At 44.7% G+C, this 17,138-nt stretch overlaps 1 protein-coding gene and 1 pseudogene across 6 annotated transcripts in view; one reads left to right on the top strand and one right to left on the bottom strand.

The window, feature by feature from the left end:
* Positions 1-17,138, top strand: part of SPECC1 (sperm antigen with calponin homology and coiled-coil domains 1) — a 271,543-nt gene that overhangs the window by 240,474 nt on the left and 13,931 nt on the right. For all 6 annotated transcript variants that reach the window (XM_034647245.1, XM_011227029.3, XM_034647242.1 and 3 more), the window contains one exon: positions 12,466-12,582. In XM_034647245.1, coding sequence (XP_034503136.1) covers positions 12,466-12,582 — 117 coding nt within the window. The remainder of the gene's footprint in view (positions 1-12,465; positions 12,583-17,138) is intronic.
* LOC117797051 lies at positions 234-334 on the bottom strand (annotated as a pseudogene).

The following is a 17,138-nucleotide window of genomic DNA, read 5'->3' as shown; positions in this document are numbered from 1 at the left end:
ACCTCAAAGTCAGTGATAATGGAGACAAGTATAGGACCAGTCCTCTAGATTGACCTTTACCTAATAACTACTGAGAAACATCACGTATCTAGAACAAATGGCATATAGCAGACCCATAAAAACCCAGAACACCACAGTCTTCCCATGAGCTTCACAGGAATGCCTACAGATTAGAAAACAGAGTTTAGACTGTCTCTTGTTTGTTTGTTTTTCAATATGTTTTTCATATGTTTTTCAATATGGAACGCTTCACGAATTGTTGTGTTGTCCTTGCGCGAGGACCGTGCTAATCTCTGTCGTTCCAATTTCAGTGTATGTGTGCCAAAGTGAGAACTATAGGTTGTCTTTCATAAACATTTTCCAAAACCAAAACAAGTTTGCTTAGCTTATTTGATAGACAACTCGGATATTTCCAGTTCCCTGTTCTGAGTAATAATGCTGTAGCATTTTTGTGGGTGTGTCTTTGGGCAGATGCATGACTATTTTCTCTAGAATAGATACCTACATGTGAAATTACTTGGTCAAATCATATTTTTATTTTTTAAAAATATGTTTCCAGTTGCCCTCCGAAAAACCTGTGCCAATTTATATTCCCATCAGCCAATATAAGAATACCCGTTTTGGGGGGTGCCTGGGTGGCTCAGTCAGTTAAGCATCTGATTCTTTTTTTTTTTTTTTTTAAGATTTTATTTATTTATTTGACAGAGAGAGAGAGGCAGCGAGAGAGGGAGCACAAGCAGGGGAAGGGGGAGAGGAAGAACCAGGCTTCCCACCGAGCAGGGAGTCCAGTGCGGGGCTCGGTCCCAGAACGCTGGGATCATGACCTGAGCTGAAGGCAGACGTGTAACAACTGAGCCACCCAGGTGCCCCTAAGCATCTGATTCTTGATTTCAGCTCCACGCTGAAATCATCAGCCTCCACGGTGGGCATGGAACCTGCTTAAGATTCTCCCTCTCTAAAAAAAAAACAAACCAAAAACAGGAATACTCATTTCCCACATCTTTGTTAACTGTGTGAATTAAAAATCTTTTTAACTTTTGCCAACTTGATGAGTGAAAATAGTTCACTATTTTTAATTTCTGGTGAGACTGAACACCTTTTCAAATGTTTCTGACTCTATTTCCTCTTCAGTGCATTACTAATTCATTCCTCTGCCAGTTTTTCCCTGACTTGTTACCTCTTATCATTATAAGAATATATTCCAGATCCTAGTAGTTTGCTATATATGTATATATATTGTTTTTAATTTTGTTACACAGAAATTTAATTTTCCATAATCCATTTTCTCCATCCTTTTATACTTTTTGCATTTTATGCCTTATGTGGCTTTCTTTCCCTCAAGAGTATAAAACTATTTATCTAGATTCTAATAATGTCTAACTTTGGCTTTTAAATTTAGCCATCTGGACCTTATCTCTAGACAACTAATGTCTGAGAGAAGGGCAACTCATAAGGAGATTCCCAGGGCCAGCAGCCCTCTGCTTGGGAACAGTTTCCGTGTCATGGTGTAGAGAGCTGGAGTGGGAGCCGAGCGTGGCAGTCCCACAGAACTGAGGGAGGCAGCATCAGTGGCAGCTGAGACAGCAGCATTCTAGGGCATGGAGCATCAGAAAGGAAAGAGCTTTGCAGAGAAGGGGTCCAGGTGGTCTGTGTGTGAGTCACCCTGTGTCCGCAACCGTGGGCGCTGCTGTCCATGTGACGGGGGGGCAGACTACTGGAGGTTTACCAGATAGCCTGAGATGGGAACAGAGAAACTAGAATGGGCTGGGTGTAGACCTCTACCCAATGCACAGAATGAACCCCAACCCTGTGTGCAGGGAAGGAAGCGTAGGCTCCATTCGTCGAGATTTCACATGAACCCACTGACATGTACATATGCTCTGTATTCTTTTTCACCAAACGTTCAAAATAAGCTTGGTCGTCCCAGGGCACTTCTGCACGTGCTGAACCTTAGTGAGAAATGAACTTCTTTTGTCCTCTATGATCTATACATTGTTACCCCCCAAAAATACCTGGTCTGAGTCTACAGCTGTGACAATAAAGACGTATCAAAAAAGAGTCTCAGAGAAGTCCCAGGAATGAGGCTATAGGTCACGGTGTATCCAAGACATCTAGTTCCTGCAGCAGTGAAAAGACTACATTTTCTTTTTTTTCTTTTTTAACATTTAACTGAATTATAGTTGGCGTACAGTTATTATATTAGTGTCAGACGTACGACATAGTGATTCAACATTTATATTATTTATATGTATTACTAAATGCTCACCGTGTAGTTGTGTTACCGTCAGTATTATTGACTGCATTCCTCATGCTGTACTCTCCATCCCTGTGGTGTATTTATTTTATAACTGGAAGTTTGTAGCTTTTTTTAATGGATTTTATTAATTTGAGAGAGAGTGAGCAAGCAAGCACGAGTTGGAGGGGAGGGGCAGAGGGAGAAGGAGAAGCAGACTCCCCACTGAGCTCGGAGCCTGATGCAGGACTCGATCCTAGGACCCTGAGATCATGACCCGAGCCGAAGGCAGATGCTTCACCGACTGAGCCAGCCAGGCACCCCAGAGTTTGTACCTTTGAATCCTCTTTACATATTTGCCCATCTCCCCACCCCTTCTCCAGTGGCAGCCACCAGTTTATTCTCTATATTTATGAGTCTGTTTCTGGTTTCGTTTGTTCATACATTTTGTTTTTTATGTTCCACATGTAAGTGAAATCATATGGTACGTGTCTTTCCCTGTTTGACTTATTTCACTTAGCGTAATACCCTCTAGGTTCTTACATGTCACAAACGCAAGATTTCTTTCTTTGTTATGGCTGAGTAATATTCGTGTGTGTGTGTGCGCGCGCACATGCATGTATCTATCCATCTTCTTTACCCATTCAGCTATCACTGGACACGTACGTTGTCTCCATATCTTGGTTATTGGAAATAATGCTGCAGTGAGCATGGGAGTGCATACATATTTTCAGATTGGTGCTTTTATTTTCTTTGGGCAAATACCCAGAAGTGGAATTACTGGATCATGTGTTTCTATTCTTAATTTTTTAAGGGACCTCCCTACTGTTTTTTACAGTGGCTGCACCAGTGTACGCTCCCACCAACAGCGCATGAGCGTTCCCTTTCCACCACATCCTCGCCAATGTTTATTATCTCTTGTCTCTTGGATACTAGCCCTTCTGACTGGTGTGAGGTGGTATCTCATTGTGGTTTTGATATGCATTTCCCTGATGAGTGACGTTGAGCATCTTTTCCTGTGTCTGCCATCCATTTGTATGTTTCCATGTCTTTTTGAGAAAAAATGCCTATTCATGTCCTCTGACCATTTAAAAAATTTTTAAATTATGTATTTATTTGAGAGAGAGCGAGCGAGAGAGAAGGCACAAATGGGGGGGAGGGGCAGAGGGAGAGGGAGAAGCAGGCTCCCCATTGAGCAGGGAGCCTGACATGGGGCTCGATCCCAGGACCCTGGGAGCATGACCCGAGCCAAAAGCAGACACTTCACTGACTGAGCCCCCAAGGCACCCCCTCTGCCCATTTTTTAATCAGATTGCTTGTTTTTGTTTTGTTTTGTTGTTATTGAGTTATATGAGTTCTTTATGTACTTTAGATATTAACCCCTTATCATGTATGTCATTTGCAAATACCTTCTCCCACTCAGCAGGGTGCCCTTTCCTTTTTTGATGATTTCCTTCACTGTGCAAAAACTTTTTAGCTTGATGTAGTCCCAGTAGTTTTATTTTTGCTTTTGTTCCCTTGCCAAAGGAGACCGATCCAAAAAAAAAAAAAATATTGCCAAGACTGATGTTGAAGAATTTACTGCCTGTTTTCTTTTAGGAGCTTTATGGCTTCAAGTCTTCTGTTTAAGTCTTTAATCCATTTTGAGTTTATTGTTGTGTATAGTGTAAGCAAGTGGTCCAGTTTCATTCTTTTGCATGTAGCTGCCCAGTTTTCCCAGCACCATTTATTGAAGAGACTGTCTTTTCCTCATTGTATATTCTCAGCTCCTTTGTTGTAAACTAATTGGCCATATAAGCGTGGGTTTATTTCTGGGCTCTTTATTCTGTTCCATTGATCTGTATGTCTGTTTTTGTGGCTGTACCATACTGTTTTGATGACTACAGGTCTGTAGTATATCTTGAAACCTGGGACTGTGATGCCTCAAGCTTTGTTCTTCCTTCTCAAGATGACTTTGGCTGTTCAGGGTCTCTTGTGGTTCCGTACAAATTTTATGATTATTTGTTCTGGTTCTGTGAGAAACACTGTTGGTATTTTGACAGGGACGGCATTGAATCTGCAGGTTGTTTTGGGGAGTAGGAATGTTTTAATAATATCAGTTCTTCCATTCTGTGAGCGTGGTTTTCATTTCCGTTTATTTGTGTTCTCGTCAGTTACTTTCATCGATGTCATAGTTTTTAGGGTACAGGTTTTTCAGCTCCTTGCTTAAATTTATTCCTAGTCATTTTATTCTTTTCAATGCAAGTATTAATGGGATTGTTTTCTTAATTTCTCTTTCTGCTAGTTCTTTATTAGTGTATAGAAATGCAACAGATGTCTGTATATTAATTGTGTATCCTGTGACTTTACAGAATTCATTTATCAGTTCTAATAGTTGGTATTTTTTTTTTTTGGTGGTGTCAGGTTTTCTATATATAGTATCATGTCATCTGCAAATAGTGAGTTTCACTTCTTCCTTACCAATCTGGGTGCCTTTTATTTCTTTTTCTTGTCTGATTGCTGTGGCTAGGACTTCCATTACTCTGTTGAATAAAAATGGGGAGAGTGGACATCCTTGTCCTGTTCCTGATCTTAGAGGAAAAGCTTTCAGCTTCTCACCATTTAGTATAATGTTAGCTGTGGGTCTGTCATGTACGGCCTTTGTTATGTTGAGATGCGTTCCCTCTAAGCCCACTTTGTTGAGAGTTTCTTCATGATGAGTGTTGCATTTCGTCAAATACTTTCCTGCGTTGATTAAGATGATCATCTGATTTCTACCCTCATTTTGTGAAGGTGGTGCCTCATGTCGATTGATTTGCAGATATTGAAACTTCTAATCAATCCCACTTGACTTTGGTGAATGGTCCCTTTAAGGTATTGCTGAATATGGTTGAGTAATGTATCTTTTTAACTTTTATTTTTGAAGTATAGTTGATATACAATTAGTTTGAGGTATAGCACATAGTGTTTCAACAATTCCGTACCTTACGCAGTGCTCCCCACGATAGCTGTCGTTCCCGTCTGTCATCACACGTTATTACAATATTATTGAGTGGATTCCCTATGCTGTACTTTCTGGCACTTGCTTATTTTATAATTGGAAGTTTGTACCTCCTAATTTCCTTCACCTATTTTGCCCATCCCCCCCCCCCACTCTCCCCTCTGGCAACTACTAGTTAGTTCATTCTCTGTATTTAGGAGTGTCTTCCTATTTTTTTGTTGTTTGTTTTGCTTTTTATTTTATTTTTTTAAGATTTCGTTCATTTTAGAGAGAGAGAGAATAGGGGAGGGGCAGAGGGAGAGTGAGAGAGAGACTCTCAAATAGTCTCCATGCTGAGTGTGGAGCCTGACACAGGGCTCGATCTCATGACCCTGAGATCACGACCTGAGCCAAAACCAAGAGTCCAATGCTTAAGCGACTCAGCCTCCCAGGCGCCCCTGTTTTGCTTTTTAGATTCCACATACATGTGAAATCATATGATATTTGTCTTTTTTCTGCATTTGCTCATATTTTGTTGAGGATTTTTGCATCTGTGTTTATCAGGAATATTGGCTTACAGTTTTCTTTTTTGTAGTGTCTTTGTCTGGTTTTGGTAGCATGGTTATACTGGCCTCATGCAATGAATTTGGAAGCATTCCTTCCCCTTCAGGTTTTTGGAATAGTTTAGGAAGGATAGGTGTTAACTCTTACTTAAGTGTTTCGTAGAGGGGAGACTGGGTGGTGCAGTCAGGTAAGCATCCAGCTCTTGGTTTTGGCTCAAGTAGGAATCGCATGGTGGTGAGATTGAGCCCCACATCAGCTCCGTGCTCAGCATAAAGTCTGCTTGAGATTCTCTCCCTCTCCCACTGCCCCTCCCCCAATTTGTGGGCATGCGGGTGCTCTCTCTCTCTCTCAAATAAATAAATCTTTAAAAATAAAAATAAATGTTTTGTAGAACTTAACCTGTGAAGCTATCCTGACCTGGACTTCTGTTTGTTGGTAGATTTTGTTTGTTTGTTTGTTTTTACTGATTCAGTTTCATTACTCATAATCAGTCTGTTCAGATTTTCTATTTCTTTCTGACTGAGTTTTGGAAGATTGTATGTTTCTAGGAATTTATCCGTTTCTTCTGTGTTGTCCAACTTGTTGGCATATAATTTTTCATAGTATTTTTTTGTAATTCTTTGTGTTTTTGTGTGGTTGGTTGTCATTTCTCTTTCATTTCTGATTTTGTTCCTTTCTTTTTTTCTTGATGCATCCCGCTGAAGGTTTATCAATTTTGTTTATCTTTTCAAAGAACTAGCTCTTAGTTGATTGATCTTTTCTATTTTTCTGTGTCTGTTTTATTTATTTCTTCTCTAATCTTTATTATTTCTTTCCTACTACCAACTTTGGGCTTTGTTCTCCTTTTTCTAGTTTCTAATTCGACACAAGGTTAGAGTGTGCATTTAAGGTTTTTTTGGTTCTTGAAGTAGACCTGTATTGCTATAAACTTCCCTATTAGAACTGCTTTTGCCACATCCCCAAAATTTTGAACCATTTTGTTTCCATTTTCATTTGTTTCCAGGTATTTTTTTATTTTCTCTTTGAGTTCTTCATTGAGTCTCAGTATCCTATAGCCCCTGAGCTCTCCCAGATTTAAGTCCCACTGATTTTTAAAGCCAGACATTATCGGGGTGCATCTTAGCAGGGCGGTGGGGGGCTACCTGATGTGGTCCTTGATCCCCTCGCTCCTCGGAGAGGATCTCCATGCCTGTGCCATCCCTCCCACTTGTAGGTCACTGCACTGGGGGTTTGGTTCCCGACCATATTTCTACCCCTCCTACCCTTCTCTACGTGGCTTTTCCTTCCATCTTTAGCTGTGGAAGCCCTGTTCTGTTGGTTTTCGGGTCATTTTCAGAGGGAGGTGCTCTGGGTGTCATTGCAGCCTTGGTGTGTCCCTGGAGGGGGCGCACTGAGGATTCTTCTCTTCTGCCGTCTTCCTAGACTCCAACAGACTACACTTTCTCATCGGTCTCCTGACTTCTTCCCAGAAGCTTTGGGGTTTTTTCTTTTTAACTTTTTTTAGGCTTTTGAGGTTAGTAGTGCACACAGAGTCAACCCATTCACAGAAATCTAATGGAGGAAGCTAGAGATCCTCAGAAAGGATGAAGTGGTGGGAATGAGGTCAGACAGCTACGGAGTCCAGCTGTGGCCTCCGTGGAATTGAGCACGGGACCCATTCCAGTATGCGCGCTCCACAGCTTCCCTCTCCAGCCCTCGCTGTTTTCACCGAGCCCCGGTGTTTCCAGGCCAGAAAAGGCAAATGACATGAACCTTCTAGAAGCAAGTGCTGTAGATTGCTGGGTTTTGCTTTGCTTTTGTCCCCCTCTGTTATTGATGAGTGCTACCTCCGCATTCACCTGTCTACAGTCTCAGCCACTCAAGGGAATATTCTTGGAGAGTCACTGAAGCTAGTTTAGCTTCTCGTGTAAATACTCTTCAGCACATCCACTTTTCTCAAGTGACTTTTGCTGCACTGAAGACGAAATTCTATATCTTACAAAATTTTCTTCTAAGCGTTCGTAGAAACTTAACCAGTCTTGGAGGTGCTTGGAATGTTACCATATATATAGCATATGGTATATGTATGAATGTATATCTGATATCATATGCCATATATTTTTATATATATATATATATATATATATATGAGACTTCCTTTCCCCAGAATTCTTTTCCACTCAGAAATACCTCTAAGGTATTTATATCCCAGGGAAAGTTAATTTGCAACGAGTAATTACCATTTCCCTTGGGGAAATACTCAGCAAGAAGTTTCTTTTGTCCATTGCTCTGCTTTTCCCCCCCTCAGTAAATCTTATAGGGATATCACATCCCAAAAGTTTGCTCTCTTTTCGGTCCATCTTTCTTTTCTGCCTTCCTTCTTCCCTTCCTCTCATCTTCCCTCCCTCCCTCCCTTTCTTACCGAGATAGAATAGGCAAGTAAGTGTACCATTCCATGACATTTCACAACGCGAAGGGACACATGCAGTTAGCATCCAGGTCTAGAAACACAGCATGGCCAGCACCCCCAAAATCCTCTGTCTGCTCCCGGCCTGTCACTAACTTCCAGTTAAGGATAATAATTACCCTAGTCAATTTTGTTCAGGAATAAACAACAAGGAAAATAACTGATGGAATACCTTGTATAATGCCTTGACGATCATTTTCTGTTTTTCCTCTTAGTTATTCTTTTGATGAACCCCTAAGAATTCAGCTGAACGATAACTGGGAAAAGGAAGATACTAACTAACACCCCATAGGGGTGTTCGTATTATTAGGCTCCGTTTTCGTCGTAAGTCACAGGTTCATCTGTGAGCACTGAGGTCTATAACCCACCAGCTCAGCAAGGGTCACCTCCCCCCATCCAAGGCCCAGCCAGTCGTGATAATCCCGAACCAGAAACAAAGGTCTTCCACCTCCATTTTAGGGATGGGACCTGGAGTTAGTCCTTGCCTGGTTCCCGGGGTTCCTGAGATTGGCCAGTTAGCCATGGCCAAGAAACTGTTGTCTTTCTACCTGTTAGCCAGTGCGTTGGTCCAGCCCACGTGAGTACCTTCCCTCCATGGCTACCTCGTCCGCCCTCGCTGGTGGCCGAACAGTACGTGTCTTAGCCCGTTTCCCTGGGACCCACACACCCTGCCTCCAAGTGTGGCACCCCACATCAGCTAACTCCTCGTTCACTAAGACCAATCACGCATTTCACAAAAATATACCTGAGTGCGCAATAGTGAACCACTTTGTAATAACGAGGGCCTCAAGGCAACCACTGAGATTTGTACAGTGCTTTGTCTGCGTCCTCTGATGTGAGGTGACACAAACGTATGCATGTTTTCACGTGTTCAGCCAGCTGTGTTGACTTGGGAATTGTTGATACTCTTGTCATTCCAGTGCAGTTAGGGTTTCAGATGACATTCGGAGAACGGGAATTGAGCTGTTCCACTTTATCCTAAGAAGGGTTAAGTTTTGACTTGATAGCCGCATGTTGGCGGAACGAATATAATGCTACAGATCACAGCGGGTTGTCTTCCAGCTCTTTCCAGTGTCACAACAACTCAAAGCCTTAAAACATGGCGGCCGTGGGTTACATGAAAGAGAAGCATTTCCTGACCTGGATGCTGGATTTGAAACCTGCCTAGATTTGGAATTTCCATAATTCCATTTTTTTTTTTTAAAGGTAGGACACTGCTCCTATTTCTTGTGTAGTGTTGGTGTGGTCTTGCTGCTAAAGTGCCAGGGTCTGCTTTACAGTTTCCGGAAAGGCCTATGAGCTGCCATCTCTCCACAAGCATCCAGGCTTTCTGAGCTGTCCTGACGTTGTAAGTCATTTAGACTGATTTTTTCCAACCCTAGCTTTAATCTCACCAGATTTTATAGTCTCAGCCTGTTGCTTATTTATACTTATAGATCAAAAACCGCTCTTGTGGGGCACCCAGGTGGCTCAGTCGGTTAACCGTCTGCCTTCAGCTGAGGTCATGATCCCAGAGTCCTGGGATCGAGTTCTGCTTCAGGCTCTCTGCTCAGCGGGGAGTCAACTTCTCCCTTTCCCTCTCCATCTGTGTTCTCTCGCTCTCAGTCTCTCAAATAAATAAGTAAAATCTTTAAAATAAAAAACTGCTCCTAAGTGACACTCAGATGAAATACTGGACAATTCCTTGGTTTTGTGAGACGGACGGCATCGTCACCCCTTTGGGTCTGTTTGGCCCCTCAGAATGCTTCTGAAGATCGTGCAGATGAAGGACAATGACATTTTGCATCATAAAAAAAAATGGTACAAGAAAGAAGTGTATAAAATGTTCTCACGTTTTAGGAAATGAAAGATTTATCAAATCTTAAAAGCTTTAGGTGTGAAGTAAATTTGTGAAGAAAGGCAGGCAGAGGAGGAGGGAGAAAGAAAAGAAAGAAAAAAGAAGGAAGGGAGGACCACAAACTTGACATGCTTTGCTCTCCGGCAGAACTGGAATTTGCCCCAGACTCTGGCCCGGGTGATATTCCTTTCTGCTTCGGCTTCCACATCTGTGAAATGGGTACAGCACTATTTACACTGTATTGTCGGTCTGAGAATTAAATGAGGAAATGCCCAGCACCGGGCACATTGCAGACACTCAGTGAATGTTACTGCCCTCATGTCCCCATCTTGGGGGCTTTATATGTCCTGGCACTCGTATTTCAGGGGCTTACATCTTGATCATTGAATGTATGGCTTTCTTTTTAAAATGTGGCCTTTCTGACGGAAACACCACTGCTTCCGGCCTCAGTTTCTTTGACTATGACATGAGGTGTATGTCGACATTGCCTTTTGGAAAGAACACTACCAGGTGTGGCACGTGCTTGTCCCGTTTTCACAGATGCCCTGGTGCTGAGTGTGAACGGTACCCATCAGCAAGCCGTTCCTGGGAAGAAAGTCTGGCTTTCCTTCTGCCAGGTCAGAGGTACCCTGAGAGATGGGTTTGGAGACGGGGTCTCAGATGACCTCTGCGTGCCAAAGAAGAGAAGGGGACTCCGTGTCGACAAGCACCGGGATGCCTCGTTTTTGTAAGGCTGGCCCAGCCCCTCTCCTTGCCTCCGCTTTCCTGGGGCCCGAGGAGCCGATGAGCTTCTGGTTCTAGTGCCCGAGACTTGGAGTGAACCGGGCAGGGCGTGGCCCCCGCCTGTGTCTTTCCTCTTCTTTTCTAACATGCAGACCTCTCGAGAAAATATAAAATTACAGTGTTTCCCATTCCTGAAGCAGCATCCAGGCCCCATCAGATCGCTCCGGAGTCTCCAAGGAGACTTTTTGAGGCCAAGAGCAGAAATGATCAGCTTACCAGGAGGCCCAGCTGGTACACATTCAGCTGGAAAACGGAGACAGGGCATTCTCAGACTTTATGTAACACGGATGCTTAGCAGCTCCTAAAATCTGGTTGCACTTGCGCCATGAAAACCAGAAGAAAGAGGCATTAGTACGGTTGTGTGTTGCTCTCGGCCAGATAGCCTTCCCCCAGGTAAACGTTTTGCAAAACAGACTGGAGAACCTGACATTCCTGAAAGGTGGTGCTTTGGGGGCGATGTTCTAGGGTCCACCTGGGTCATCCTGGACTCTGGCTAGAAGCCAGAGGAGGTTTGCTAGAGAGGGCCACAGGGTGGGGACTTGGCCTGCCAGAGTGTCCGTCTTCCAGGTAAACTGTGTGTGTGATGTGCGGACACACCCGCTCCGGCCTCCGTGTCTTTCCTATAAAATGAGCCATTCGACCTACCTCATTGCTAGAGGCCAAGCTAGCTCAGACGAACACAGGGAAATCTAGATAAAATGCTCAAATGAGATTATGGGCCATTTGCTTTCAAGCCCCTCAGGAAACCACGTGGGAAACTATGATACCATGTTTTAGTGCACGTTTCCACCTTCCTATGTTCTTCAGAGCTTCTCTACACACACGTTAGGAAGAATTCCGTAAGTCTCCCTCCCCCTATTCCAGCTGACCTTCATGCCACGTTCCTCTTCCCCCTCCTCCCCTACTCAAGTGCCATTGCTTCTGGTGGAGACGTCCTAAATCCCTCCCCAGGGCAGTCAGAGTTGAGCTTCTGCCGATTGGCATTTGGTTTGGGCAGAAGAAGGGAGTAGTCTGCGTCCACACCTTCCGAAAGAGCCGCGTCTTCACCACCCGCTCACGATTCTGTTTTCCTCATCACGGTTTAGCAAGCATCTATTGGAGTTCCCGCCTGTTCCCGAGGAGGAGCTCCTTCTCCCTCGGGATGCCTCACAGCCCTTGGGTCTTTGATGTGCTAGCAAGGACACTGTTGAGTAGGAAGGGTTTTCTCTCCCGGAGAAGCCCTTCAAGTTGTGGGGAGAAGAGGGTATTAGCAGGAATAAGCCACAGGACCAGCTGTCTAGGTTTTGAAGATCTTGTTTTGTCCTGGTCTATCTGTTGTTAATTGGGGTCATACCTCATGGTGATCGTAGTGAGGATTCCTCGTTGACCAGATAAATCTGGGAAATGCTGGGACATAGAAAGCAAATCAAGTGGGTTGATTGGAGAATAAGATGTCTCAGAGCTTTTGATGTACCACACGGTAGGCAGAAATTCCCCAGGGTTTGGAGCCCTGAAGGCTTTTCTCCATGGATTCTGTGAATGGATTTGGGAGACACCGGGCCATTGCTGGTACCAAAATTAAATGGACTCCCGGCTGTCTTAGGTGGTTTCCTATCTGCCCTTTGCACAGTTTGGAGATTAATGCTGCTTTTTCCCCCCTACAGAACATCGATATCACCAATTTCAGCAGCAGCTGGAGTGATGGCTTGGCCTTCTGTGCTCTCCTTCATACCTACCTGCCTGCCCACATCCCATATCAGGAGCTGAACAGTCAGGAGAAGGTAAGTCATCTGCCCACTTACCCCTGGTTATCCTCTAGAATTCCTATAATACTGTACATCCTGATGGGGCGGTGTTTATAGACTAGACTCCAAGTGGAAATTAGGATACTGATACCAGGCAGACATAACTACTCAGTGTATGATGAGGTGGTAGGATCCCACCCTCAGTAAATACTTCTCAGTTGCCCTCATGGCCTGGAAAAATGAAGTGAAGACCAGTTTACTGTGACCGTCACCCATTTTTTTTAGAGCAAGTCTTAATGAAATTTCACCTTCCTGGTTTTAAGACCTTGACCAGCATTTTCAAAGTCTTTACCAAAGAAACAGAAGCACCACCAAAAGGATCTCACTGCTCGAATAAGCTTGGGAAACTGTATATTATGCCCCATCCTTAGAGATGACAGTGCTCATTAGCCCAGCAAAAACTTCAAGAAGTCCTGCAAGAAAGAAACCTGTGCGACTCTGTTTAACCCTACAGTTAGCAGAGCCACAGAATTTTCTTTTTTTTTAATAATAATTTTTTATTATGTTATGTTAGTCACCACACAGTACATCCTTAGTTTTTGATGTAGAATTTTCTTAATACAATTACCTATAACAAGAATTGGCAAATTTTCCTGTTAAGGGCCAAACGGTGGACTTGGTGGATCCACGGGTCTCTGTCACAGCTGCTTGTCCACCATGGTAGCTTCCAAGTGGCCCCAGAAGAAACAAATGGGCATGCTCTGTTCCAATAAAACTTTATTTACAAAAACAGGCTGTGGGCCAGATTTGGTCCACAGGCCAGAGTTTGCCAAACCCTGACCTAGAACATTCTACAAAACCATATTCCACAGAGCGTACTTTGGAAAATGCTGTTCTGGGCCCTGCCCTCATTCTGTCCACAAGTATTTCTCGCCAAGCATCGTGCACAGGGAATAAAGATAACTGAACAATGTAGACCTGTTCTTTGCCCTCTAAAGTAGAGAGACAGGTCCACAAGTGAGTAAACCTGGAAAAGGTAATGTTATAAATAAATTGCAGAAGAGCTACAAGAGAAACCTCGTGCTGTGGATATGGGCAGGTTTCCTAATTTAGATCAGGAAGGCTGAGAAGGCCTCTCTGAGAACCGATACTCGTCCGAACGAACCAGGAGCCAATAACACAAAGAGCTGGGGGAGCTTTCCAGAGCCAGGGAGCAGCCTGACAGTCAGCTGGGTGCAGTCAGGGACATAGAGGAAGGCCTGCTGGCAAGAGGGCAGTGAGCAGGGAAGAGTGACCTGGGATGGTTCTGGGGGCCAGATGGGGCCAGACCCTGCAGGGCTTCCATGGAGGGCTCTGGGAAGAAATCTGCCTCTTGCTCTAAACTCAGTTGGAAGTCACTGAAGGATTCTCAGTGGTGGAGACACACGGTTCGTGTTTTTGAAAGATCTCTGTGGGTGTTACGTGAAAACAAGAATTGGAAAGGGAAGGAGAATGAGGGAGGTGCTATCAGATGGGAGGCCCTTGCAGTCGTCAGCGTGAGGGCTCAGCATCCCTGACTCCAGCCATTAGCTGTTGTAGCAGGGACGGTACCATCATGGATAGAAAGATGGAGAAGGATTCAGAATAGGTCTTAGGTATAGAATCCGCTGGACTTCGTAACTGGTTGTGGGGGAGGGCAAGAGGAAAGAGAGACGTGTCTAGCCTGACGAGTCATTCTCCGAGATGGGGAAGGAATAGAAATGCTAGAAAGTTTTGTTTTGATTATCCCACACCTAGATTTAAATAAAGCCCAAAGCATGGCCATGACACTGATGGTGGTAATAACTGAACAGAGTGATTTCATTTTCTGGAGTGTTAGGGTTCTCCAGAGAAACCGAAGTAATAGGGGTGTGTGTGTGTGTGTGTGTGTGTGTGTGTGTGTGTACAAGAAAGTTAAATGAATGCCAGTTTGGATCTGAAGGCTGTTTGCTGGCAGAATTCCCTCTTCTTCGAGAGAGATCAGGCTTTTTCTATCAAGGCCTTCAACTGATGGGGTGAGGCCCACCCATGCTATGGTGGGTGATGTGCTTTACCCAAAGCCTTATTTACCCAAAGTCTACTGATTTAAATGTTAATCTCACCTTAAAAATACCTTCACAGAAACATCTAGAATAAGGTTTGGGCAGACATCTGGTACCATGACCTAGCCACATCAATACATTGAATTAACCATCACAGGGCATATAAAAATATCAAGACCTAAAATTTTTGGGTGGTGCTTTGTTGGTAGTCCGTGAAGCAGGCTGGACAGGAGTATTAAACATTTGGGGGGGGACAGTTCTTTTTTTTGGGGGGGGGAGGAACAGTTCTGTTATGAATCATGTTAAGTGGGAGATGTTCCTGAAGTGTATGCAGTTTGCGGTGTCAGACAGGCGGTAGGATAACAGATGCGGAGTGCAGAGGGGAGATCAGAGCTGGAAGGCAGATCCGGGAGTCATCAGGGAGTAGGAAAGTGCTGCCTAAGGGAATCGAAACGATGGGAAAGTTGTACATTTGCGCTCTCCAGTATGGTAGCCGCTAGTCCTATGGGCCGTTGATAAATGTGGCTTTCAATGACTAGAAAATCGAATGATTCATCTGAATGACTTTTGATTTAAGTAGCCACGTGTCAGGTGTAGCTACTGTATCGAACAGGGCGGGGTATAGATGGTATTTAAAGCCAGGAGAGTGGAGATCACTTTGGTCCTAGGTCCTAAGGGAAGCTCTAAAGAAAAACTCCTCTGTATCCACTCTGCTCCCAGCGTTTCCCTTCTGACACTTCCGGAAACAGATGGAGGGTGTTGCCCACACCAGGCAGTTCTGCAACACCAACTGGGGGTCCTCAAGTGTGACTCAGTTCTGACCTTGTCCTCCTGGAGCGAGCATCAGGTCCCACAGGTTAAGGGCTTAGTCCCGCGAGAAGACTGCACCCTCCATTTCAGACCCCGGTGACCACATCGTTGTCACCTTGCTTCTGACTGACCAACTATAAACCAGAGGTTCCTCTGACTCCATCCTTGGGTTCAATTAATTTGCCGGAATGGCTCCCAGAACTCAGGAAAACAGTACTCACTAGGTTACCAGTTCATTACAAAGGACATTGAAGGTCACTAATGACCAGCCAGATGAGGAGACCCCTAGGGTGAGGTCCAGAAGGGTCCTGAGTACAGGAGCTTCTGTCCCCTTGGACCTTGGGGTGCACCACCCTCCCAGCACACAGATGCATTCACCAACCCAGGTGCTTTCTGAATCCCATCTTTTTGAGCTTAATAGAGGCTTCATTACACAGGCATGATTGATTAAATCATTGGCTATCAGTGATTGAGCTCAAACTCTAGTCTGTCTCCCCTCCCCGAGGTTGGGGTCAAGGGATATGGGACCGCAAGTTCCAACCCTCCAGTTACATGGCTGGTTCCCCTAGCAGCCAGCCCCCATCCGTAGGTTATCTGGGCGGGTTTGAAAAATCATCTCTTTAGCATAAACTCAGGTGTGGTTGAAAGGGGCTTGTTATGAATAACAGAAGGCACCTATTTCAGCTTTGTTGCTCTGACGGCATTTCTGGAACGAGGACAAAAACCCAAGATTATAACAAAAGATGTCCCTATGGCTCTTATGGGAAATGATAAGAGTTTTAGGAGCTCTGTGCCCAGAACCTTGGATAAAGGCCAAATATACTCCTTGCTATAAATCACAGTATCACAGAGACATAGAGAGAAGGCTAAGGAACGTTGAGGACAGCAGCGCTGGTTGTCTGGGGAGAGAATGACCCAGCAGAGGGAACCAGAGCAGAGCAGCGAGATGGCAGGAGCCAAGCTGGGGCCGTGTGGGGCGCATGCAGCCTGTGCAACATGCCCCTCGCTGGCAGAGCCCACCTTCAGCAGTGACCTCTGTATCCATCCTCTTCGCTCTGCAGCCTCTGCCTTTTCCCTTGAGTCAAGAGTTGGCGTAAAACAATTCAGAATAATCAAAACCTCACTAAAACTGTCGTAAGTAGAAGTCTCAGCACTTCTGCGCCCACGATCTGAAATAGGAATCTTCTGAAGGTGTGAAATGTTTGCTCTCATGCAAACCATACCTAGGCCCTTCGTCCTCAGATCACTGTGGACCTGTTGGAAAATAGTGAACCTAAAAGTGTCTGCTTTCCCACTTTGAGTCATGAGTGCTGCTTCCTTATGAAAGTGCGTTGTCTCGCCGTGGGCGTCTGTGATTCCCACACGCCACACGGCCAGCTGCCGGTGACCAGCTGCAGGTTTGGAAACCTGCAACAGAACAGCCAGACGCCACCGTGTACTCACTTCCCGTTGTCCTTGTGGCACAGGGGCCCGTGGTCTCTACACAGGGGGTTGACTGTCTTCCCCCTAATCCAGGATGCTGTTATCAGGGAGCACCCAGGTCAGATTGTGGAGGGCTGCGGGGCTGTGAGATTCACGACAGCCCGGGAGGTTCAGAAATCAGGAGCTGTGCCCTCTACCCACATGGAAGTGATGAAACCAAGTCAGCTGGACATCAGTGTTAAAGAGGGAATTTCTGATAAAACTAATAAGGACGTCTTCGACGGCATTAAAGAGATCTGA

The sequence above is a fragment of the Ailuropoda melanoleuca genome, chromosome 17, assembly GCF_002007445.2.
Source record: "Ailuropoda melanoleuca isolate Jingjing chromosome 17, ASM200744v2, whole genome shotgun sequence".
NCBI lineage: Eukaryota > Metazoa > Chordata > Mammalia > Carnivora > Ursidae > Ailuropoda > Ailuropoda melanoleuca.
Note: the sequence above shows the minus strand (reverse complement) of the source record. Positions and strands in the feature narration are given on the sequence as shown.